Raw genomic sequence first — 25426 nt, forward strand, 5'->3', positions numbered from 1 at the left:
TACTTGTGTTCACAAACACCTAAAACACTCTTTTTGAGACTATAGGAGTGATTTTTAAGACATTACTTTTTAACTCCCTCAGGTTTTTTTCATAGACCATTCCTCCAAAAAGGAGGTTTGTACTTTTTACCCAGGAGATAGTCTATGGGTGTGAAATCTCTGAAGCTGCTCATTCCTTTGCTGAAAAAGCAGGAAATATAAACACTTTTGAAAACAGTCTGTGGCAGGCTGATGATGACCATCCCTAGATGCACAAAATAGCACTTCCTGACTCCAACAAGGCATTTTTCTCAAGGGCAAAGAGGCCTCAAATGTCAACCCTGCACTGATCAAAATTTGAGCATTCTACTTTAAAGATTCATTGAATAAAAAATTCATCGTGTGTCCTGGAAGTGGAAACATCACATCTAGATGCCTCCTTAGTTTCTATGTCTCCCCTCTCTGCCCCTGTTAACACAGTGCAGCACATGACAAGTCTTTCACATCACAAGACTTCTGTTCAACTTGACATCTCTCAGGCTCCCAGGCACAGTAGACCTGCTGCCTGCCCAGTCCACCCCCAGCCTGTATCAGGGCAGGGGGTTGCTCCATCCTCATCACAGAGCTGTGCATTTGTCTTTGCTGTGATGTTGTGCTGGGTTCTCCAGCCCACAAAGGTCCTGCTCAATGCAGCTCAGCTCTCCATTCTGAGGGACATGAGAACTGCAAGTGCAAATTTATCAATTTAACTTTTTCATATCTATTTTCAGCTGTCTTTTACTGCAGTCATTATCAGTCTTACACCAGTGTCAAGTTTATTACCTGCCTCAGTATTTTTTTCAAAAAAAAAAGCAATGTAAAAACCCTTCCTGTATGGGAATCTATGAGGTAACAGCCACAGCACTGATTTCCCCCAAAATATTGCTGAATTCCACAGAGTGTGACTTGAAATAAAAACTGAATGTTAGTACATTCCTAGAGTTGTTTAGTGAATCTTGGCCTTAGATACATAGAGAAGTGTCTAGTTCTATATGTTAGACACTGGAAAATCAGAATTTCTATTCAGGCTCTATGAAGATAAATATGGTGTTTTATTTATTTTACGATCAGGAAGAAATGAGTACTTTTATACTCAAAAGTATAAGCAAAATACACTCAAATTGCAATTTATATTAAAGAGCAAATTGGAAAGTTTCTAGAGAGCACACTTACCAAGTGCTTTTTTATTATCCTGGCTTCTTAGAAAGGTATGAAAATAATTTCAGCTAAATTTACCTATATGTAATCAGTTTTATAGTTACAATCTCTTGAAATAATGAGCTTTGCATACACATAATTTATGAATTTTAGTTGTCGTTTAAAAAATTGTATCACTGGAAGGCAAAGGAACAGAAAGCTGTATTTCAGTAATAAGCAGAGTTCCTCTCAAAAAAAAAGTGTCACATTCTTGGAAGAATAAAAAGGAAATGTCTTTACTGAACAGGGTAAAATCAAGTGGACTGCTTTTCTTGTGGTGATTCCGATAATGACTCAAACAGAAGAGAAAGTTAAGGGGACAGTATTGCCTTATGGAAAAGTCAGTTTATATATTTCATTCTCATTCATTCTCTGTATGAAAATCATCTGCTATTTTGTCTGCAGTGTTATACATAACATGCTGTTGCCAAGAGATGTTAACTGCAATCTTATTTTAGCAGATGCAGAGAAAAAAGAAAGAACACAACAAAAGGCAGAAGGAAAGTGCTGGTGGTCTATGTGATCCCTCTTATGGCAATACAGTTTTATTTCCTCCTGAGACTGTCTATTTTTAGCTAAGACTTTTTTCAGTTAGAAGATGAAATTGTCCTCAGAAAATTTCCTTTCAACATTAATAACTTCCAATATGAAAAGGTTTTGGGTTTTGTTTTTGGTTTGTTTTTGTTTTGGGTTTTGGTGTTTTTTGTTTGTTTGGGTTGGGGATTTTTTTGTTTGGTTGGTTTTTTTGTTTTTGTTTTTGGGGCTTTTTTTTCATCAATCCATTTTGTCTGAAGACAGCTGAAGGCAATAGCCACATTCTTACTGAAGGCAATGATCTTTGCCAGGGTGATTCTATCCTGTATACTAGATAAAACATTAGGGTTTATATATGCAGGGTCTTTAATAAAAATGTTGTTTAATTAAAGGATCAAAGATCAAAGTGTCAAGGCAATTCTGATAAAACTTCATCTGTTCTTTAACACACAAGTATTTAAAGGATGAGCTTTCTACTACCTAGCACTCCAAAGTTCCCCAACTCAGGAGACAAGTGGCAGAACTAGCATTAAGGAAGGGCTGGAGAAATACAGCAAAGGGAAGGTGTATGATGGCCTGCAGTGAGGTCATATTTGCAGTATATATTATATGTCATGAACTATCCTCAATGTGGGTTGTCCTGCAACAGGTGTTTGTCTAGAGTAAATATTTGTTCTTGTACAGAGAGTAGATAGGATTACTCAAAGCATTGCAGTGGCAATCATTTAGTAAGAACCTGTAAGGATCCAAGTATTAAAATTTAGTAGTAAGAATCCAAGGTATTGAAGTATAGAAAGCAGTCAGAGGCATAAGATACAATAGCCATATTACATCCACCTATACAAAACCTGTTTCTTGAGTCCACCTATTGTTTCATTTTGGAAGAAGAGTCTTTAAGTTTTGCCTTGAGAAGAAGGAACTATCATTACTTTTATCTCTGTAAGGAAAAGTGTCAGCTGGCTTTTGCAATATGTTATTTCTTCCACATAATATGTCAAATTCTGTTTTTAACATGTCTAAAAATGTTGAACACAACAGAGGTTTAGAATAACACCGAGAGGCAAATACTCTGTCTAATATAATTTTCAGGCTCATTTTGAATTTAGGCTCTCTGTCAAGATATGGGGAATAGAGGAATTGCAGTGCTTAAGAAATGACTTTCAGGAAGACAGACAAGTGGCAGAAGCTCTCTATTGTATTAAGAGATATAAATCTGAGTCAGCTATTTAGGTTGAGCATATCCTAGCCACTCATTCTCCCTTTCTCCTTCCCTGCTGTCTCTCAGTTTTTTCTCTAATTTCATGTTAAGCCTTTGTCTCTAGCTTTTTTTCATGAGGAAAAGTGAAGTGTTGTTGCACAGGAACATCATCACAGTCCAGTTGCCCCAGGATTCTGTTAGCAAATCTCTATAGCTAACAATATTTTGATTGCTAGACTGGCTGCTTGTTGGCTATCAGTCACTGGTAAAATCAGAATTGTGTAGTCTACATTCATACTGACAGATGTGTTGGAATCACAATATGAAATATTTTCTTCCCAAATCCAAGACACATTCTGCAGATCACCATAAAGATTTATTCAGATTTGCTTAACTCAGTTCAGTTTTGCTAACCTTTAAATCATCTTTATTCAGCAAGCATAAGATTCTTATTTTAAGTAAATAGATTAATGTAATTTCATTAAACTGTACAGTCTTTTAGCTACAGTTCTCTCTATATCCATAATATATTTCACAACGAATCATTTATTAACATTATCAATGACTTACAAGGTCAGACTACCATTTACTGCTGAATCCTCAGCAGATAACTTTCTGTTCTGCATGGATAAAAAGTTGAACTTGCATGCTTAGCTCTTTTCTAATTTGTTTATACTTACTAATTTTATATTTTATTATGCTATTAATTTTTAATTTCATAGTAGTTAATAATTGTTACTCCTTTCTTAATTATTTCTCAGGCACATTATTCCCTTGACTCAGAATCCTGAAGTAATTCTCCCTTATTAAAACTTTCTGTATAGCTTCAAAAACAGCTACTCAGCCTTCCTGGGAATTGTAACATGTTTATGACATTGTAGGGGTACAGTAATAAAAGCTTTCCCCAAAACACACCTTAAGGGCTGCTAAAAGGAGACAAACACTTTTAAGTCCTACCAACTCTTACCTCTGGGACAGTTTGAGACAGATGAAACTATAAAAGAGGACTCTTTATGGCCTGAATTTACAACTTATGCTTGATTTCTGTTGCACATCCCACGCTACTGACAGTACATTTTAATGACACAAGCATACTGCTGCCTGCATAGCCCATTTTTTAAACAGCACATGCTACAGTCAGAGGAGGCTGTGTAATGTGAAGGTGACCTGAAGTAGCAAAATGCTCTTCTTGGGTTACCCACAGTTGGCCATGCAAGAAACTACAACAAAGAAAGTGTGTGATCTAGATGTTGACTCCAAAGAAAAGCAATTTATGCTTTCTGGGGAAAAGAAATATCATATAGACTGACACAATTTTATTTTTTCACTATACTAATGTTTTCAGCATGGGCATTGCCTAGAAATCTTGCAAGTCCAGCAGCTCTAACATTGTTACCAAAGAATATAGGTAAGAGACAAAAATGCACCATCACACGCATATACGCCAGTACATTCACCTCGCATGCACAGGTAACAATGCTCATCAAGTCAGCATTTTGGGGCCCTTTCATGCACTTAAATCCCTGGTTAGACTAGACTTACAAAAAGAAAAAATGTAACCTCAATTCAGGAAAAAATATTTTTTTTGGGAAGCCCTGCGTACCTTTTCATTCTTTTGCTTTACAAAAATCCATTTTATGGATTGTGTGCACACTTATATTTTGACAGCTTTAGTCTGAAAATACCATCAGGTCTTAATTTGTTGCTCAGCCACAATACCACAAGGTATTCCTATCCTCCTGCTAGGCATTCTCTGTGACATTCACAGTGCCTGTCAAAATGAACTCGGTCTTACCCTTCATGTACTACAAATGAATTATTAGAGCAATGCTCTTAGTTGCTTGTCTATCTCATTCCCCAGCTGAGGTGACTTTATGGATATGTCTCTTCTGATCCATTCAAGCATCCAGTCAGATAGATTAAACCACAACTAACCTAGCTTTGAATTTGAAATGGAATACAGGAAGGGAAAGGAGACCCACACCTTCAGGTGGGAAAAACAGCACAGTCTCTTTTGGCTGGACTCACATCTGCTAGTACAAGGGTTTTCTTTTTTCAGTCAGCTACATTAGCCAAGTTTATGCAAGTGGTTCTGGTTTCAGCCAGGAAGGGCAAAAGCTAACATCAACTCTTTCACACTTAGACCAGCAAATACTGCAACTGCAGTGCTAGACTGACTTCAATCTGCAGCTTTTCTCCAATACTCCGTACTGGAGCAGCAGAGAAGAGTGTCTAGCTGGGTAGCCACCAGTCTTCCGGAGGACCTGCTATATATTAATTTTTCAGAGCTGTATGGGAAGAGAGGAACACAGTATTCTTGACTAGGAAGCACTGGAAGTATGCCTGGCAAGTCCATAAAGTCTCTGGGTCTAAGACAAAGACAGGACTCTAATTCACGCATGTTGTGAAGCTAAACAAAGGTATTTTTCTACTTAGAGACACATCCACTTTCTTTTTTCTTTTCTTTATTTCAATTTTTTGTTTGTTTCAATTTGATGTTACAAGTTTTGAGGGGTTTTTTCCTTGGCCAATGATATTTACAAAAATACTAAACCAAGCAAAAACATACTTTTGTATACTTCTTCTGACACATCATTCAGTCCTAGTTCTGGCCTCTTCATTATGCCTGCTTTCTTCTTCCCTTTCTCTGTGGTTACAATATATTCCATTTGCACTTTTTTCATTTATAATCTCTTTAATTTTTTTAGGATTCTGTTGTTTACAACTATTCTTCTCTTCCACTGTAGTTCAATTAGATCTGTCAGATTTGCAACCACATAAAATAATCCATATCAGAGCTACTGTATTATTTACTATTCACTGTTTACTATTCACAGAATTTTTGTGCTGAGTGATCTGTAATAGTTCAAGTCCACTGAAGTCCTCAGGAAAGAAACTCAGATCTCTTATCCCACATTTCTCTGGATGGAAAAAAATACAACCTACAAACAGTAGCTAATGTTTATTAACACTTCATATATGCATATGCATATATTAGTCAGTCTGATGTTCTTTAGATTTCCTTCCTAATTTGTTTTGAAAGGAGAATATAAGACCCTATAAGAAGAAAATATTGCATGCTGAACAATTCTTACTGATATGACGCCAAATAAAATGGCTTTGCTTAGACCTAGATTGGGCTGATGCATTTGTGTCACTCCTTACCACCACGATTTACTGTGATGTATGAGACACAGACTGCTGCTGTCCAAGGCTGCTGAATTAACAGAATGAATGTCACAAAAAAAAAGAAATCTTCAGGGTAAGAACCAGTTAAAGAATATGATTCCAACAAAGGCCAGTTAGTGCAGAACTGCTGGTATGTGGGGTGTACTGAACAGCTAAATGAAAGACTAAATTGCATAGGTATCCTTTTTAAGGCCATGGAAGAGAAGCATAGGGTAATATCCTGGCCTTTCCTGAAGTAAACACCAAAATTCCCATTCACATTTTTAAACCAGGATTTCATCCTGTGACTGAGGTAGAAATCAGTCTTGAAGCTGAGGTAGCAGATGGTTGAGGCAGGATCTGGGACACAGATTTCGGGAGTATAGATAGGATTTAGAAAATGCTGGCAATTAGAAATGAAACTAATAATTAAACTTGCAGATATAATATATTATATCTGCAAATATATTATATATTTGCAGATATCAAACTCCTGAGATATGAAATGTAACCTTAAAACTAAACATCATAACAAATGTCTTTCTAAATTTTTTTGTAGTGCCTTAGGAGAATAAAATTGTCATAAAATTGCATTCATTATGACATCATAGAAAAACTAGTGGCCTGTTAAAAGAACTATTATGAAAATAATGAAGTTGAGAAGCACTTAATATCCCTAGAATAAAAATATTTGTTTGACTTTATCTGAAGTTCATTTCTGTATGCCTAGCGCTATTGTCACAGCATAAAACAAAATACATTAGTATATGATGAGCTTATGAATCCATTACATAATTTTTTTAATCTGATAAGCATCAACTCTCTATTACTGTGGAAAAAATTTGTATAAAATGACATTTTGGCAAATGGAAATTGATTAGGAAAATATCTTTCAAAAATAAGTAGAAAACATAACCAAAGAGCTTCATACCACTTAAGAAAATATAATGATATATCCTTCCTTCTTAAATTTAGAATTATAAAATGTTTTTCCTCAAAATAAGGAAGAAAACTGAGTTATGTGTAATTGTTGCTGTGAGAAACTCTTTTATGCATACACCATTTACAGTAACAGCATTGCCTTCAGCACCATTCCTGTGTGACTTATATGGCCATTGGGCAAAATTAAAAAATCTAGTGAGGCTGGGCCGAGATCTGTGAAATAATCTACAGCTTGAAGGGTGGAGAAAAAAACCCCAACCACACAGTAATCTGGCTAATATAAAAATATGAGTTTATTACATTTTTATGAGCTACCAATAGATTTGTTGTTGCTGTTGTTGTTCTGGTTTGAATAAGTGTGTAGAAATTGCTTTATATTCAGTATCTGGATAAAACTAAGTCATTTAATTACCTTCCTAAAGTTTCCTAATCTCTGGTCTTTCCAGTCTTCAAACAGTGTTTGAAACTTGATCGTTTCTCTTATGAGCTGGAACAGTTTGAATGGGGACACAGGGAGAGATTTAGCAGATTCTCCTATTGATAACATAATGCTCATACTAATATCACTATTTTTCCCCAATTTTTAGTTCAATAAAAATAAAATTAAGCTTAAAATTAAACCAAATATAAAGGAGTTATTATACAATGGGGAAGCAAACGTTTTCCTTGTACACAGAAGTATTTCCAAAACATAAGTTTCAAAAATGGGTGATCTCACAGAGGAAATGTAAATTTCCTATTGTTGTAATGAATTGTGAGGGTTTTTTTTATAAGAAAATATGAATTTCAGACCATATCAAATTCTTAATTTTTTCAGATATTCTTGCCCTTTTCATTAGATACTCCTGTTATAATTGGGTCTGTCTTTATTGCAAGTCACTGTAGAGAATTGAAAACATAAATCTTTTTCTAGTGAACAAATATAATTGACACATTGTACATTCTTCATGAGTGTGCACTAGATGCTGACAGTAAAAACATTCTATTTCTCTTGAATATTTCTTCTTTGTTGTAAAAAGGAAAGTTTACGTGTATTGAAGTCCGGTTTCACCTTGAGAGGCAGATGGGTTACTATCTCATCCAGATGTACATCCCGAGCCTCTTGATCGTGATTCTCTCCTGGGTGTCCTTTTGGATCAACATGGATGCAGCTCCAGCCAGAGTGGCTTTAGGCATAACAACTGTACTGACCATGACAACACAGAGCTCAGGTTCACGAGCATCTCTTCCAAAGGTAGGCTAAATTTCCTTTGTTTGTACCATGTAAATCATAACGTTACGTGGAAAACACTTTTAGCCAACCTCACGTGTTTTAATTATTAGCATCCAATCATTTCCTAAATCAAACAAATAATTTTGAAATATTTAGGGGATTTTTGATTCTCCAGTCAAATATATTCTATTTCTCCTTTGTCTCAACTATGTAGCCAGCCACATATCTAGTTAATTCCATAAACCCTAACAAGTAGTGAAAACAATGTTATTCCATATTGCATAAACCCTGCTTAACCATTGACTGGCTCATCCTTTTTCACATTCTAGTATCTGATAACATGCTAGCAGATATGACTGAAATTCTAAAGGCATAGATTCTTACCATAGATCCTCAATTATATTCCTTGCTCCAAACTGCCTAAATTATTAATTTAATTATTAATATAACTAGTTACACATTTACATTAAAATGTAGAAAAATGTAAACCTTAACAACTCCAAACAATTGCATAAAAATTATTCTCAACACAGTGAACACCACTTAAAATTAATCACTTAAACTTAAAATTTATTTCTATATTAACTAATTCCATTTTCTGAGTTGTAGTTACTTTAAGTGTTTTCTGTTTCATTTATTCCTTGACCATCTTCATGTGCCATTGCAGTTAATAGAAATAAAATGCATACAATAAAAATACACAAAGTTCAATTCTGTATTAGTTTTAACATTATATTTTTAAGTTGTCTATTTAAGTTTTTTGTTAAGTAAAACAGATAGCCCTTGCAGATTTGAGCATGCTTTGTGTCCCAAATATATGGAACTGGATGCATCCAAAGTTAACATCAACAGATAAAACTGAATGCTCTAAAAACTCAAAAAAACAACAATGTAAGAGGTTAACAGAGAGCTGCAGATTATTTTTGTCACATTTTGAGGCCTGAAGTTAGCTATGTTTACTTATATAGAAAAACTCTTGCAACTCTGCAAAAACTACTTTCTTGGTTCAGATCACATCCTGCATCTGAACTTGGCAATACAGGATTGCAATGAGCTCTAATTTGTATCTGATTTTTAGTTCTTTCACTGTGTTAGATCGACAGGATTAATTTGAAACTATGCATTCAATTTACTGTGCCTATATTAGCAGAGAGTGAACACATCAGGCCTCTCCACCTGTCTTCTTTCTTGTAAATTTTTATTCCAGGAACTTTCAGCCACATCCATTTTAATACAGGAATTCCCACTGGTCCCACTAGAAGCTACTTTTTGCATCCTCAGTGCCATTCACAGATCTCAGTCAGACAAATGAAGGAAGATCATGTGTATTTTGAGGATTATTTGGTTTGTGATGTAATACAAAGTACGCTGTAAGGAACTGTTAATGATTTGAACACATTTTGTAAAATAATATGTTTTTTAAACAAAAATTTAACATGTATGGACTGAATTGTTGTTCTTATTGTTGTCTGTCATGCAAAGTTTTGTTCGATAAAAATACTGTTGGGATGTGGAGGTATTAATGCGCTTCCTCCTGCCATGAAATACTAAACTTCACATCTGTGCTTTTAACATACTCAGGCTTCTCCTGTCTCCTCTCATAGGTGTCATACGTCAAAGCCATTGACATCTGGATGGCAGTGTGCCTGCTCTTTGTATTTTCTGCACTTCTGGAGTACGCAGCTGTTAACTTTGTGTCAAGGCAACATAAAGAGCTTCTGCGGTTCCGGCGCAAGAGGAAGAAGAGCAAGGTAAAAGTAACAGTGTTCACAGCTTTTAAAGGGTCTGACTGAATTATGCCAGGATACAGGGTTCATTGGTAAACATACTGCAGCTTGAAGTGACAATAGAAATAAAATGGCAGCATAAAATTCACTATGGGCAGAGGGTCACTACAAGGACTATGAATTGCATAAATCCAACTTGAATTCTCAAAAGAGGGATTAAGAGGGATTTAAATGAGGCATGGGCCATGTGGGAGCCATCTGCACAAGCATGAATTTCACTCTGTTGGAAGAGTTAGATTATACTTCAGTGAATGAATGTTACTAGTATTTGAGGCAGTTTTTACTACATTGAGATTCAACAAATGTTGTTTCCTAATTTCATTCTAATACTCAATTCAAAGCCTTAACAGCTGTGTTTCATGCAAATATTTTTTCAATACTCAAAGTACTTATTCAAATAACATTATTGGTAAAAGAACAAACATTTTGCTTTAAAAGGCTGGTAAGTTTGGGGTTTTTTCTTCTGTCCTGCAATTTTGTTTTAGTTGTTCATATTATTAGTAAGAAACTTAATTGTAGTAATGGTTATTAGTATTTATACTAGAGCTGGAGCTATACAGACTTCCAGTAAAATAACTCACTACCCGTGTGCAAAGCCAAACAGCAAAGGCTACAAGTTTGAATTCTGAAATCTGTAGTTAAATCAAGCAATAAAGAAAGTCTCTTCCAGCGTGTAACTCCTACTTCAGATTTTATAAAGTGTAAATAGTTCTCCAGCCTGCTTATTAAATGAGTACTCTTCCAACAATATCATGCAGAGCCTGTGGATCTGTGGATTACTAGTGGATGAAAGTTTGACCAAAGCAACACAATTCAGTTCAGCCATATTTCATTCCTGAAGACTTAGTCTACTGCCTACATCACCAGGAGAAGACATTTTACAAGTTTCCCTCCTAGAAGATACTGAAAATCTGCACTGCTGTAAAGCCTACCTAAGCAGTCCCTATTAATAAGACTCCTTGTTAAAAGGCAGGCCAGACAGTCAGGTGAAAATGACATTTTCATACATTTGCCTTTCCCTGTGTGTTGAGTCCCAGACTTCTTCAGTGGCACAGAGAAACTCAAACTGTAGACAAGAGGATGATTCAGACTGCAAGTACCTGCAATTCAACGTTTGACCCTGTGAAAAACGTGCTTCTTTCTTCCTGCTGACAGTAGCAGAAAAAACTGCAGCTTTGTAACAAGGTTTTTGTTCTTGGAATATGGCAGCTCTCTGAAAGCTGTCCTAGGGTTTGGAATGGGAAGAATGGGGTGGGGCAGGTGTGACCTACTGGACAGGGGTAGGTAAGTCACAACAAGTGAATTGTGTATCGAGCAGTTGTGGTAAGTGATATATTGTGTCACTATGCTTTTAATCCATTCAGCTTTCTCACCATGTATTGTTGTTCTGGATCTCAAGCGAATTTACCACATTCAACTTAAGTGATATCTTTCTTAAATACAGGTCAGTTATAATGACCACAGGATTAGGAACTGTCAGATAGTACCTTTCTTCCTCAGAATCAAACCAAATCCCTTTTCAGCTCCCTCTTAGCAAGACTTCAAATTCACCAAAGACACTCATTCAGCAATCTCAATCAATGCAATTTCAGCTTAGAGGTATGTGAGAGAGGAACCACAATATAAAAAGGACTTCTAAGACCTTTTAAAGAAAAAAGGTTTCTGCATTAATAACTGCATTGACTTAAGTGTTTTTCTGGATCATGGCATTTTTGAATTCACATTTAAAAGTCCTTATTCTAATTTTATTCTTCATTAGACAGTCTTTAGCTTCAGGTAGATTGCCTGCTAAATTCTCATAAAATTACAGGATTAGAATTAGAGCCTTTAGAGTGTACAATAAAGTACCAAGTAGTTCACTTTGATTCTGAAGGATGGAGACATGCATTTCAATGCTTTTCTTCATAATGTGCTTCAGTTGTTGGTATTAAATATATTTGGGGGTATAGAGCTTTCCCTTCTCCCTGTACCTGTATGTTTCATCATGAGACAAGCTTCTCATCTAAATTTAGCACAAAATGCTTTGTCCCTATACAAGATTATGATTTTAGAAAAATAGTAATTTTTCAGAAAATAATAATTGAATTAGATTTTTCTTAACTCACTCCAATTTCATGTAGAGCTAGAGCTACTGGACAGATTTAACCTCTGAGAAGGCATCTTCTCAAGCTCTAGAGACAGCTCAACTAATTGCTTCTTTCTTTCTTGATGTTCTATGAAACCTTTCCTTGCCCAACAAGTATAGAGGAAAAAGCATGGAGATTTTATCTCTCAAAAAGAAATTTGGATCACTTCTTAAACCCTCTGATATACGAATAATAAATGAAGTCTTACAGATTAAAAATTGCAGCTTCCTTACCACAAATTTTATTATTTATTCACCACAATTTAAAACATGAAATGCAGGCCCTAGGATCATAACTCAAAGTAACCTGATTTTCCTTCTTCTTTTGTGTTTTTTAAAGTCAGTTACTATAGCTCATTATTATAAATTTTGTATGTTTGTTATTTCTTTGGACTAGGTCAAGCAGCCACTGGCTCTCAAGGATTAGATTGTACTGACTTTGAAAACTACCGTATATTAAAAAATGTTCATTTGACCAAAAAGTCAAGAGGTGAAAAGAAGTTACGTAAAAAGGCTACATTTTAAATAAACTTCAGAGGCTTCCTTGAACATTAAATCTTCCTTGGCAAAGAGAAAAACAATATTCTATTCAGTATTTGCATCCAAAATTATTAAAGAAATAAAGCAGATAGGATAATTTATTAGAATTTTTCCTTCTGTATGCTTACCATCTTGGAACATTTTACTATGATCAGGTTTTTCTCCAGGTGAATTCTAATTGTTGAATACAGATTTTTTTGCAACTGGCATTTTATCTACAAGGGTACAGCAAAACCTCTAGTGACTTGACATGTTGCAAAAGTGCAAAAATATATCAGTTTGGAAATGTTTCATTTCAAATATGTGTAGGGAAGCTGAAGAATTTCCAAAGTCTGTTTTGTTTGTAATTAAAAATATATGCTTGTTGCAAGAAATACTTATTTTTACCAAGTAACCAAAGAAATAGTCCTATGATTGGATTTCAGTGTCTTTGGAAGGTAAGTGAATCCATTTTCCTGGTTTAAGATCATTCATACCTAATTTATTCCAGCCAAAAAAAAAAAAAAATCAACAAGCTCCCCTGAAATCTATTCCAATTGTTTATAAAAGGTTTTTTTTTACTAATGCATTTTGTGGCCTGTCATGGCTTGTCTAGAAAGGACAGAGAAACCAGACTACTTCATTCCTTCATGCCACCATTTGTATATTTCTATTCAGTCTTTTCTATAAACATTCCCAGTAGATACAGTTTTTGGTTTTGGTTTGCTTTGGGTTTTGGTGTTTTTGTTTTGGTTTTTTTTTTTCTCATCCACCTTCCCTGGAAATTCTCCTAATAAGTCCATATAATTCCTCAAAACTATGTTTTCAACATCAACAACATGAAATCTATACAGTAACAGTTGAAAGCAGCTAAATGATCAAGTGATGCAATTAATACAGCTGTTTATCCCAACCAATTTACCATTTGCCTATTAAACAGCATCATGTTACTGACCCATATCACAACAGTGATCTTCCATATCTTCTGGGTCTTTTTCCAGAGAAACACCCTGCAGACACATTGGCCTTCCATCTAATGCAAAGTTGATTATTTCCAGCTAAATGTCATACTTATTGATTCTTCTGTATTTTTCAGATGCTTTGTTCGAATCATTGAATTAAATTTTATTTCTAAACAAATCCTCAAACAAATTTTCAGGTTTTCACAGTTTGGGATATTTTTTAAATTAATTAATTTTTTTAAATTAATTAAAACTATGGGTATGTCCTTCTGAAAATATAGAGAAACTGGAATCGCTCTCTTAAGAAGCACGTTTGAACTCGGATAAGACCCCTGCAGTAAATTCCATAGTTATACAAATTACAGTTATGTACAGAACTGCACAAGACATTTTGACATCCAGAGTTCTTCTATCCTTTCCATTTTCCTTATGCTTTTCCACTTACAGTCACTGCCTTTTTTTCACACCATCTGGTTCATTTGTGGCCTCCCTTCCCAGAAAACAATAGCAGCAGCATCAAAGGCAATTCTTAGGTACAACTGCACCCTCTGGCCACCATTTTTAAGAGTGTAAGTATGCACTTCACTCAGTGATACCAAATTACTTAGAGGCAAATTTCTTTTCAGAGGCCCTATCCAGTTTGTACAGAACTAGCAAAAATTCTGTAGTGTCTGGGATTGTGTTATTAATTAATTTATAATTGAAAGCTGTTGTTGCAACATAATGTGCAACCTACTCAATGGTGTTTTCCAATAAGCATCACAGTAGATATAGGAGATTTTTTAAAAAGGGTATAATGTCTTTATTATTACACACATGGCATAATGAATCCTGAGGACAGAGGAATTTTGGCTCCTGGTTTGAGATCTCATTTGATGCTTAGTATATGAGCCATAGTTCTTTGATAAAAAAGAAACCTGTCCAGAAAAAAAACTATTCAGAAATATTATGATACCATTCCCCCAGAATTCATTTCCTTCCTAAAAGACAAAAGGAAAAAAATTGCAGAAATCATGCAGGGATACTGAAACACATCCATGATCATTGTTTTTTCTTAGTTGCATTTACATTCTATGGGAAAAATATTAACTCTGTACATATACTGAACAATAACAATTTGATTTTAGGTTAGTTTTTAATGTATTTAGGTTTTGGGAATATTCAGTCTATTAGTTCTATTTTCCAAATCTAAAGATCACCCTATCTTTAGAGAGGAAAATAAACATGCACACAGATTGTCTTTAATGGTAATCACGCGTTTTTTCTTTTGTTTTCTTTTTGGTCAACCATCCGTTTTGATGAAAGTATTTTGAGGGAGTTCTTGATGGAAATGAAATCAGTGAATCATTACAGCATAGCAATGGCTTGAGATGTGCAGGACGTATAGACGGGACTTTGCCTCAAGTCTACAGTACAAATTTAAGGGTAAACTATGAAGAAGATGTCCCATTTGTCATAATGTGATATCCAACCATTAACAGAGGCCCTGTCCCTTTGTCTACAACAACATCTTCCCATGTGAACTTCATATACCTTCATTGCTACCTGTATGTGATGACGTGAAATGTTAGTAAAGGTACTGTCTTGTTAATTTCATAATCCATTTTGATCTGTTTAAATCTGAATTAGAGCATAATACTAAACTTTTGCACTGCTTGTAGTGCAAAACAACTCAATACCACTTTCCTTCTCAAAACTGAGCAGTAAAAAAGATAGTGTTCAAATTACCAAAATCAAGACTTCAAATAAATTTTCAAGTTGTTATGACACCTTACAATCAAGTGACTATGGAGTTATTTTCAGCCTTTATATACATTTTATTTCTCAAGATAAATGTATTACTAACCACACCAACAGAAAACACCATAGTCCCAAGATCACAAAACTCACAGTTTTCTATTCATTTCTAGCTAAGTATTTTGTAGAACAACACTGATACAGAAGTAAATGAATTGAAATTATTTCCTTTAGACCACAAAAGAATTCTAACTTTCCAAATAAAACTTCTTATCTAAGTTTTTTCCATTCCTTAATTACAGTAATTTTAATAGAAATGATAAAATATTTAAATGTAGCTGCATGCAGAACAACTTTCAAGTTGTTAATTCTAAAGCTGAATGGGTAAAAAATGCATTCAAATCAAACTCTTACTAAAGTCCATTCATAAAAAGATTTTCAAAGTTTTATCAAAAATCTATAGCAAATAGTTTTCTTTTCTTTAATGATGATACACTAAAAAGGACACAAAAGAAACAAAAGCTTCATTATCACTTAAAAGAATAATTCTATTAATTCAGCCAATATGCAGGACTTTTTCAGGGAGATTCACTGTAAAGGCTCTCAACTGGGTGATACAGGGTATTGTCCTTCAGATGTTTTCTGCATTTGTAGACTTAGACACATGCATTCTGAGACATATTTCTAGTCAAAAAAGAGGGACTTCAGCCAAATCAATCAATAGAAAAAAAAAAAAAAAAAGAAAAGGGATATCACTGACATAAATGCCTTCAAAAAAGCACTCAGAGCTAGCACAGATAATAACAATAACTGCATCTTTCCTGCACAAGCACCCTCAGATATGAATCTGAGGCCAACCTAGTGATTTTTCTGCTTTATGAATCTGCTGGAAAACTTGCAGAACCACCTTTTGAAAATTCAAGCTGCTACTCCTGAAAAGAATTCTGGCAGTTCTTGGTATGCTCCAGAAGGTGTCCTTTCCTGCATATCCACCAGTCCCGGCACTTGGGAGTCACTTGGCTGTATCCAGCCATCCTGTGTGCCTTTGTGGAGACACCATCCGACAGACACTGGGCAGAAATGCTGGGCTCCTGCAAGGAGCTTCGCATCAGTTCAACAACAGAGAGCATTTCCAAACAGTCTGCTTGCAGGTGAAATACAGGAGGTCTGCAAGTGCAAAAATAAGGAGAGACCTGACCTTTAAAACCTTCTAGGGGTATCATTCCACTCAGGTAAACCTAAAAAAATGACAAGAAAGTCTTAGTATATAGTGTGTGATCCTGAAAACATGCAGAGCTGAAATCTGCTACTCTAAAGAATCCTTTTATTATCTTTCTCTGCCTGTCATCAGCATTATTTTCTGGAGGAGCATAAACAGACAAAATCCTGAAATGTACATATGAAGATGTTTAAATGGCAAGCTAATAGTAAATTCTCACAGTACATGCATTTCTAACTTAATATTTCTATTATATGGAGCATGACTACAGCTATTCTAGAGTACAACTACATTAAAGATGTTATTTCCCATTCTTGTCTGACAGGAGAGGAACACTATTGCAGTAATTAAATTTCTGTTTTATCACGTCATCAAATAATGATCCTATCATTTTATATTTCTGTTTTTCATTTCCATAGTAAAGTCAGTCAGTGATTTTTCCTCCTCCTATTCTTTTATGTTAATTTTTCTTTATTTTTATTTTTTAAAGGGAAATTCTAATACAGATTTTAGATGTAGTAGTTGCAGTGAACTTTATCAGTCTCTATGTTTAAACTCAATTATAAATTCTTCATATATGTAAACTCAATTTACATATATGAAGAAGTGTTTCACGTGGGTGACATCTACAGCTCTGCTGGATGGTCATGCTGATGGCCAAATGTTTCACTACAAATTAGGAAGTTCATCTGCATTCTTTTGTAGCTAACATAGTCAACTTCTATTGATAATAAAACCCGGTTATTTTTTAAAACAAAGTAATTAGCAATTATTTGATGGAAGATTTAAATACTTTTCAAAGAATTAATTCTTCATTGAAAAGTGTTTTCAGATTTTCTAAATGTCACAGACATTTTTGAAAATGAAAAATTTGGAACTTTGGATTTGTGCTCATTGAGAAATTGTATAAAATAAAACAAAAAATGCTTCTAGCTACTGAATTAAAACTGTAATTATTTGACTTGCTTTGGCAAATAAATATTTTTTAGACTTTTATTTTAATTTAAGCTAAGAAGATCTTTAAAATGTCAAAACATCTATAAAAGAAATATTGGCAGCTGCTCAGTTATTTTGTAATACTTATGAAAAACATTTCTCAAAATACTTATTTAAGAATTAATGTAATGATTTTTTTATTACATAAAAATGTAAAATCCTAAAGCAACTAGACTAAATTAGACATGAAAAATTGACATTCCTGAATTAAAATTAGTATTGAGAAAATGGTGAATGCCATCAAAGTCACATAATTATTTTTGAGTAATCTATGTAAAGAAGTAGTACACTGGAATATATTTCAGAGCTAAATTTAGCCCTGACTTCACTGATTATGTATCATTTATTTGTCTTTATATGTGCCTTTTTTATTACTTAAGGATACCTAGTTAAAGTAAAAAAGATGTCTCCAGTCACAAGCTACATTTTTAAATTGTATGCTATGAAAATATGTGTATCTTCAGAACATCTACTATTTCTGAGCCATGTGATTAAGAATAACTTTCTTTTATAGTTCCCTAATCCTGAATGTCTTTGCCAGTTTTCCCCTGAACTGACAGAAGAGTGAGTCAGAAGAAAAATCTGGCCTTTAGCTTCCATTTCTTTTATTTTGAACTAAGACACTTTGCTTTCTGTTCTCTTTATCTGATGCATTCACAGGGAACAGCAGAAATTAGGCATACAGTTCAGATTAATTAAATATACAGAAGCCAAATAGGCAGAATTCTCACTAAGATAATGAATGTGCATATCATTAGTGATTTTATGATGAGTATCTCTAGAGGCCAGGATCCTGGGTTGTAAGGCAATGTACAGACTTAATAGCTGTTTTCTAAAAAACCAGTGTGAAATTTGTCCATTTGAAGACTGCACATATTTACTGTAAATGGGAAACTTAAACCAAAGCAGAAGTTTTTTTCCCAATTACCACTAGTTTACTAGGCTTTCTCATTTCTCTAAATAGGTTACAGAATCTATAAACAAATAGAAAAATTCTGTTCTTGTTAACAATCCAGCAATATTTTTGGCAGATTCTGATAGGGATGAAATTTCAACAAGTTAAGGTGTGGATTCAAGAAGTCAATGAGGTAATGGTGCAACTGCTATTTAGCAGCAGGTAAGATTTCTGTAAATAATAATTAAAAAAAAACCCAAACAAACGTCTTTCTCTTTTTCTTTCTCTTTTTTTCCCCAGCAGGATGATGATACACGTGATAGTCAGTTTAGCATTACAGCATATGGAGTGGGCCCATGTGTGCAAGCAAAAGACGGAATAACACAAAAGGGGCCAAATAATCCTGTTCAAGCTGTACCAAAAAGCCCTGATGAGATGAGAAAGGTGTTCATTGACCGGGCCAAGAAGATAGACACAATATCCAGAGCTTGTTTCCCATTAGCCTTTCTGATTTTCAACATTTTTTACTGGGTAATCTACAAAATCATCAGGCACGAGGACATTCACCAATAACAAGATTTAGGCTTGCTGTACATAAAGGTCTGGCTGTCACACTCAACAGGAGGTTTTTCCTTAGAAATGCACATCAGAAAAGTGATTGGAAGAGTTGAAAGCAATGATGGGGAGAAAGAGGATCCTGCACGGCCTAAAATGACCAGCTACACTGGGATGGAAGAATGACACCCAGAGAAGATACATCTGCTATTGCAAACTCTCCTTGTCAGACTAAATATTTACAACTTTTTCATTGAAAATCACTCTATACTGAAGCTTTACTGCCAAGTATTTATACATACTGTTACATAGTGGTATAACTGTACAGTATTCTTTGATGGTCCTTAATATTTTTTTTTAATTCTGGTGTATTTTTAATTTTAAAAATGTTTCCAGAATACTCTAGGTGAATCCCACAGTGTTACAGAATAGATTAGTGTTTGTAAGTTTTATTTTAATTTTACAATATAATGACAAATTACTGATTGGAGAAAACAGTTTAAAGGACTTGATCTATTCTTAAGGACAGTACTGGTGGTTTTAGAATTTAACATATGTAATGTATTTAAGTCATATAATTTATTCAATGTACCTCATATTACTGTTCCCCTGGAAGGTGTATGTTGAAATAATCTCAGACAGCACAAGGTATACAGCCTAACAGTCTACATCTTATATGTGAAATATACTAAAATTTGTAAAGTATTGATTCCTGAAAGGATTTGTTCCTTTTAATTACTTACACTTTCATAATTGAAGCATATTCTTTAATCTTTTTTATATTTTTAAGTGTTTTTTTTCTCAATTCATAAAACTCATACAGCTTGTGAAATACACAAATTACATCAAAATTTTGTAATGCTTCATTTTGATTCAATGCAGAGATCTTGGATAAAAGCTGAAAGCAAAGAGTCAATTGCTTCACTGAAGCATTTGGAGGATGAATACAGTTATGTTTATGCACATTCATCTCCTATATATTACATAATTACAGGAAGTTTAATTTATGAATGTGTCAAATTTTCTGACTCATTCTTTGAAGTTTGTTAATATGTCTTAGATACTGGTTAAGAAGCTCTTCACAACTTTGGAAAACCTTGCAGCTCTTCTAAAACATAAAAAAAGACCTGGATGGTCTTTTACATTTACTGGATTTCACATTAATAAATAGGAGAACAACTATTAAAATGTCTAGAAAAATCTTCCCTGTCAAGGTTTAAATAAGCCATATTAGTTGCTTCTTTGAATTGTTACACCATACATCATATTTATGGCACCGTGTCTAGGCAAGAGTATTTACTTCTGTCAATCCATTGGCAAAGCAAAAACATACTATGATGTGGAAATATAGCATTTAGAATTATTAGATACTCTAAATCCAGTAGGTGAGGCTTATTCTCATTGCAAAATATTTTTATTTTGAACACATTTAAAATCTGTGCTTTGTTGATGACCAGAATATGTGTACAAAAACAGAATTGGCTGGAGGCAAACATCTGGTGCACTGCCAAAGGCACCCTGCATATGAAGTAACAGAAGCAATGTAACTCTGTGGTGGGGATTGTAACATAGCAACCCTGGGTTTGGTTTGTTATTCTTTTCCTCCCAGGATTAGTTAGAGAGATTCTATAATAGCAGCACTTAGATTTTCTTAAATTGTGTCAGGAAGAACATGTATAACCCACCTTTATTTCAAAACTATTATTCTTTAATAGTTTTGCTTCATTTATAATCTAAAATTAATTCAATTCACTTTTTTGATTTTTTTTCTGGTATTGTGTCTGCTTTTTTTATCTTTTTTATTTCTTTATGTGCATGTTCCAAAAAATTTCATTCACTTTTGAAGTTGTGAGGGGGTATCACAAATTTATGGCTGACATTCACCTCTCTCAAAGTTAGGGTTAATTTTATTGTATGAAAAAGTTATGTTAACATGTTTCTGTTATCAGCAAAATCAACTGGTTTTTGTTTAAGGGCTGTTTTCAAATGCACAAAACATTTGGCATGTGATTCTGTTTTGATATGATGGAACCAAGGTCTCTCTGGGGCTGATGGTTTTGTGGACTTTTTTTAATGGAACCATAACATTTACCAAAGTAACAGAAGCCTCTCTAGTCGACTAATTTTGTGTTTTTCAAAATGAAATAATTATTTTAAATTGAAGTTTCATTTAGATTATTCCTAAATTACTTTGTAAAAAGTCACATGGTAGAGAAAGAGAGAAATGTCATTTAAGATGGTAAGAAACTTCAAGGCACAAATGTCTGCTATTCACCACTGATAAGGGGAATAGTCCAAAACTGCCAGCAGACATGCCAGCCCTGTGTGCAAAGCTGGAATCAACAGCCACTGACATCAGCTAAGATGACTGTAAGAGATGATTTTTTTTTTTTTTGCAACTGTATAATGAAGCAGCAGGAAATGATGTTGAGATGCAAGAATTGAAAGGTACCCTGCAGTATTTACCAGACTTCACTATTTATGTTGCACTCCCATCAAAGAGGCAGTGGAAATGCAGGAAAAAAATCATCAAGGAAATAATGCTTGAGGCAAATGGTATCTTGCAGGGTTCCTCCTATATATAAAGAAAGCCCCATCCATTAGCAGAAGTAATAGCTACCTCACTTCACTATCACTGAAGCTGGCCTCTGCAGAGAACAAGTCCTTGGCAAAGCCACACAGGAAGGCTTCTCATAGGCACAATGCCTGTGTGACAGAATAGCGCAGCTTTGTCCCAAGTCATCACTCAACACAGACCCTGTACTTCTCAGGTCATGATCTCATGTGATTTCTGTGGACCAGCCCTATACTTCAAAAATTAAATACTGGCACTTAGAAGAACATTGTAACACAATGAGAACAGAGGGAGGCACTGTAGGATCTGGAGGAATACCCCAGTAACAGAGCTACTGAGGAGCTGACACAGTCACCATAAAAGGGGAAAAAAGGGGATTAGGTACCCTTAGTATTTTTCTCAACTCTACCATGTCTCCTTAGGTACACTTGCTCAGGTGGAAGCAGTAACTACGAGAGGAAACGGTTTATATCATCTGCTGCAAAATTTATATTGTTTTGCAACAGTAGTTTCTACCTGTGCAGATTGACTTCCACACCATCCTTTCGTGATGGAAAGTGGAACAGGAAGGTACAGGAGGAAAAGTCTGGGCTGTGCACAGCAGAGCAGGGGCCACAGGGAGAGAGAAAGCCCAAAGCAGAGCCCGGAACCTCTTACATGACTGAATGGCTGAATCCATGTCACCCCTTATAAGGCAAAAAACTTACCTTGAGAGAGGAGAAGAAAAGCCCCTTAGAGGTGCAGTAGAAATGCTCAACTATTACTGTACCAAACTCCAAATTAAATTCCAAAACAGTTAAATGCATTTTATTTTTAAAACTAGATCCAAATACCAACACAATAAGCCTGCATAGTTAGTGGGATGCCTTTTTTCTATAACGCTGCAAAACTATGTGAAGATGAAAGGGAATAAGGAACACAAGTATTTTATTGCTGAGAATTCATCTATTTTAACAACAAAATAAAGTAGATTTTACTTTCAAAGACTTTTTACAGCGAGTAGTATTATTTAAACAGGTTATTATAATTCAGGAAGAACAGAGAATTTACTTAAGATTTAATTATTTTTCATCTCAATCATACATTATTTTTCTTTGGATTCCTTTTCTTATAGTTCATTCCAAAATCTGCTTTATAAAGATTCGTTTGTGATGTGTGAGAGATTATTCTGTTTACTCACTAGACAGAAATATTTAGGTGATTAAATTTGCACTTTACATTTAAGGAGTGAGGTATTGCTTCCACTGTGTATAATCCCTTACAGAACTGTAGACTGATAATGTAGATAAACACAGAATATAATACAAAAGATAGAATGTGTACAAAACCTTATATTTTTTAACAGTAGGGAAAGATAAAAAGTCTTCCTTAACCTTAGAAAAAGTAAAAGTATTATTTTCAGCAATAATTTTATAGTAGAAGGAAATGAATCTATACAATTCCCAGCCCAAGCTGACATGACTGGTTGCAAGATACACTTTTTGTGCAACTTCTGCTCTCTGAGCTATCACAGAAATTAATCTAATCCAACAGAATAGAGTTTGGCTTTAAAATGTGAAACTGCTGAATGAGCTAGAAATACATACAGTACCCCTGTGAGGTAGTAAAATAACTTTCCACATCTTACTGCACAATCATATGGTTATTTAGGTGAGTACAATACCAGATTTCACAGCTTTTTTCCTTTTTGAGACAACTAAAAAGAAAATCATATATCTCAAACCAGACTACTTGTTAGTAATAAAATGGGTGTTCTGTTTTGGAGTGGTTACAGAAAAGGTGTCTTCAGGCAACAATAACCTACAGTAATTACTGAAGTACTATCAGTTTGGAAGGCTTGTGGAAGCAGGTTAGATTGCTAGAAGCAGTGGATTATTGCCAGAAAAAGTGTTGGCTCATCCTGTCTTCTTGACATTCTCAAATATTACTGCACTTCTTCACTTTCATCTTTGTGAAATATGCAAGAAACATTTCTTACATTTGTATTTTAATGTACATCAGAGTGATATTAACAGATGAAATGGACTAAAGTAGCTACTGATGTTCCATGAATGTGGAATTGTGAGCTGTATAAATGAAATTGTGCCATAAGCTTTTGACATAAAGGTTTAACATAATATATGGTATTTTGTGTGTTAGTGATCCTGGCTTTTTAAAGGCTACAGAGAGAAAAAAATAAAACTTGATATGATAGTGTATTAATAACTTGTCTGTGAGTTTTCAAAATATTCTCCTGTGAGTTCTCTCTGACAGCAATTTCATCTCAAAGTACTTCCTTTTTTGGCAAAAAATCTATAAATGTGTTGTGCATGGATTTGATTAGATTCCTTTTTATTGTATTACAGTATCATATTGCACTTAAACTGACATTCTCTGCAGTCAGAAGTGTTAAAAATGTGAAATTTATGGTGTCACCCATGTCATTGTAGATATTTTGTTCAAAAAAAATAAACTTATCTTTTTTCAGAAACTGTGAAATAATTTTTTATATTTTTTGGTAATGAATTTAAAGTCAAAAGAGAGACAGAAAATCACACTGGAATAAAAGGATGAAACCCACAGCAGTAGTTACAATGCACTACCATTAAGTATTTCAGGAGTGAAAGCAAGAGAGAGGAGTAGAGTGCCTTTGATTGTTATATGGGCTCTAGCTCTGAAAAAACAGAGTTTTTTTCAATTCTTTTTCTGAGTTGTTCTGAAAACTCAGAGAAAGTTATCCTGATAAATGCCTATTGAAATAAGCACAGCCACTCCAAAATAGTCCTGCTGAACTTACTATCAAAAAGGCAAAGAATTTCACTTGCAGCAAAATAGCCTTATGAAAATTTTATAGATCTCTGAGCCCCTCCTAAGTATTCCTTGATAGAAAACTTGAAGTTAGCAGATAAGAAGTCATTTGAGAACAGTGATTTCTTCTAATCTGAGTACAGCAGTGTTAATACCCTTATAAAGAGCACAGTCAGTAACAGCCACGTCTTTAGGGGACAACACAGCTGTTTGTCACTCCCTGCCCACATGTGACAAAGGGCAACATCAGTGCATGCCTCTCAATTTGCTTATCATATTGATGGGACACAAAACAGCAACTTTGACATACTCATAAAAGGAGTGTTTCCATTACTGGTTGCAAGTAATTCAGTTCTGCAAACCTGCAGCTTGGAGCTTTATAAAATGGAAATTTCTCAAAGGAACAGTCAAGTGAAACAAGAACACGAAAGAAACCATAGCAAAAATCTGGAGTGAGCCTTCACAGAGCCCACAGATCTTTTCAGATCTTTGCTATTTGTGACAGCTGTTGCTCCAGCAGATCTATGGCATCTTGTCTTCCCTAAAGCGAAGCACAGCTGGTACCTCTGTCTTTGTTCAGATATATTCACAAGCAGCACTGTCATGAAATTACTGCAAGGAGCAAAATGTTCTCATGATGAGGTACGCAGTTCCCAGAGCATGAAAACTGAAAATGCACTGTACCAGGTGTGCAACAAACAATTAAACAAAAAGTAATAATGTGACCCAAGAATCACAAGAAAAAGTAACATCTTAAAGAGATCAATATGTGAGTTATGGCATAAACTATGTGGCCCTTTCAACACAATGTTCTGGTAAAACAGATATCAAATATCCTCTTTTCATGATTGCATATATAGTGACCTATTAATTTTAAAAATACCCAGCTGTTGCAAATCATTTAAAAATATTTAATTTCACATGATCCATACAGTGGATTTTATTTGTATTATCAGGATCTGAGAACTTTTTTTTTTTTTTTCCTCAGAATAAGACACA

At 34.6% G+C, this 25426-nt stretch overlaps 1 protein-coding gene across 3 annotated transcripts in view; it reads left to right on the top strand.

Moving 5' to 3' along the window:
- The window catches only part of GLRA3 (glycine receptor alpha 3), an 85961-nt gene extending 61851 nt beyond the window's left edge, over positions 1–24110 (top strand). The window contains exons 7-10 of one of the 3 annotated variants that reach the window (XM_023924989.2): positions 8077–8291; positions 9875–10021; positions 14969–15088; positions 18811–24110. In XM_023924989.2, coding sequence (XP_023780757.1) covers positions 8077–8291; positions 9875–10021; positions 14969–15088; positions 18811–19083 — 755 coding nt within the window. In that variant the 3' untranslated portion in view covers positions 19084–24110. The remainder of the gene's footprint in view (positions 1–8076; positions 8292–9874; positions 10022–14968; positions 15089–18810) is intronic. The other 2 variants (XM_023924990.2, XM_023924991.2) reach the window with 2 other exon arrangements.
- Positions 24111–25426: the final 1316 nt, after the last annotated feature.

This window comes from Cyanistes caeruleus, chromosome 5, assembly GCF_971803275.1.
Source record: "Cyanistes caeruleus chromosome 5, bCyaCae1.hap1.1, whole genome shotgun sequence".
In the NCBI taxonomy this organism is placed as follows: domain Eukaryota; kingdom Metazoa; phylum Chordata; class Aves; order Passeriformes; family Paridae; genus Cyanistes; species Cyanistes caeruleus.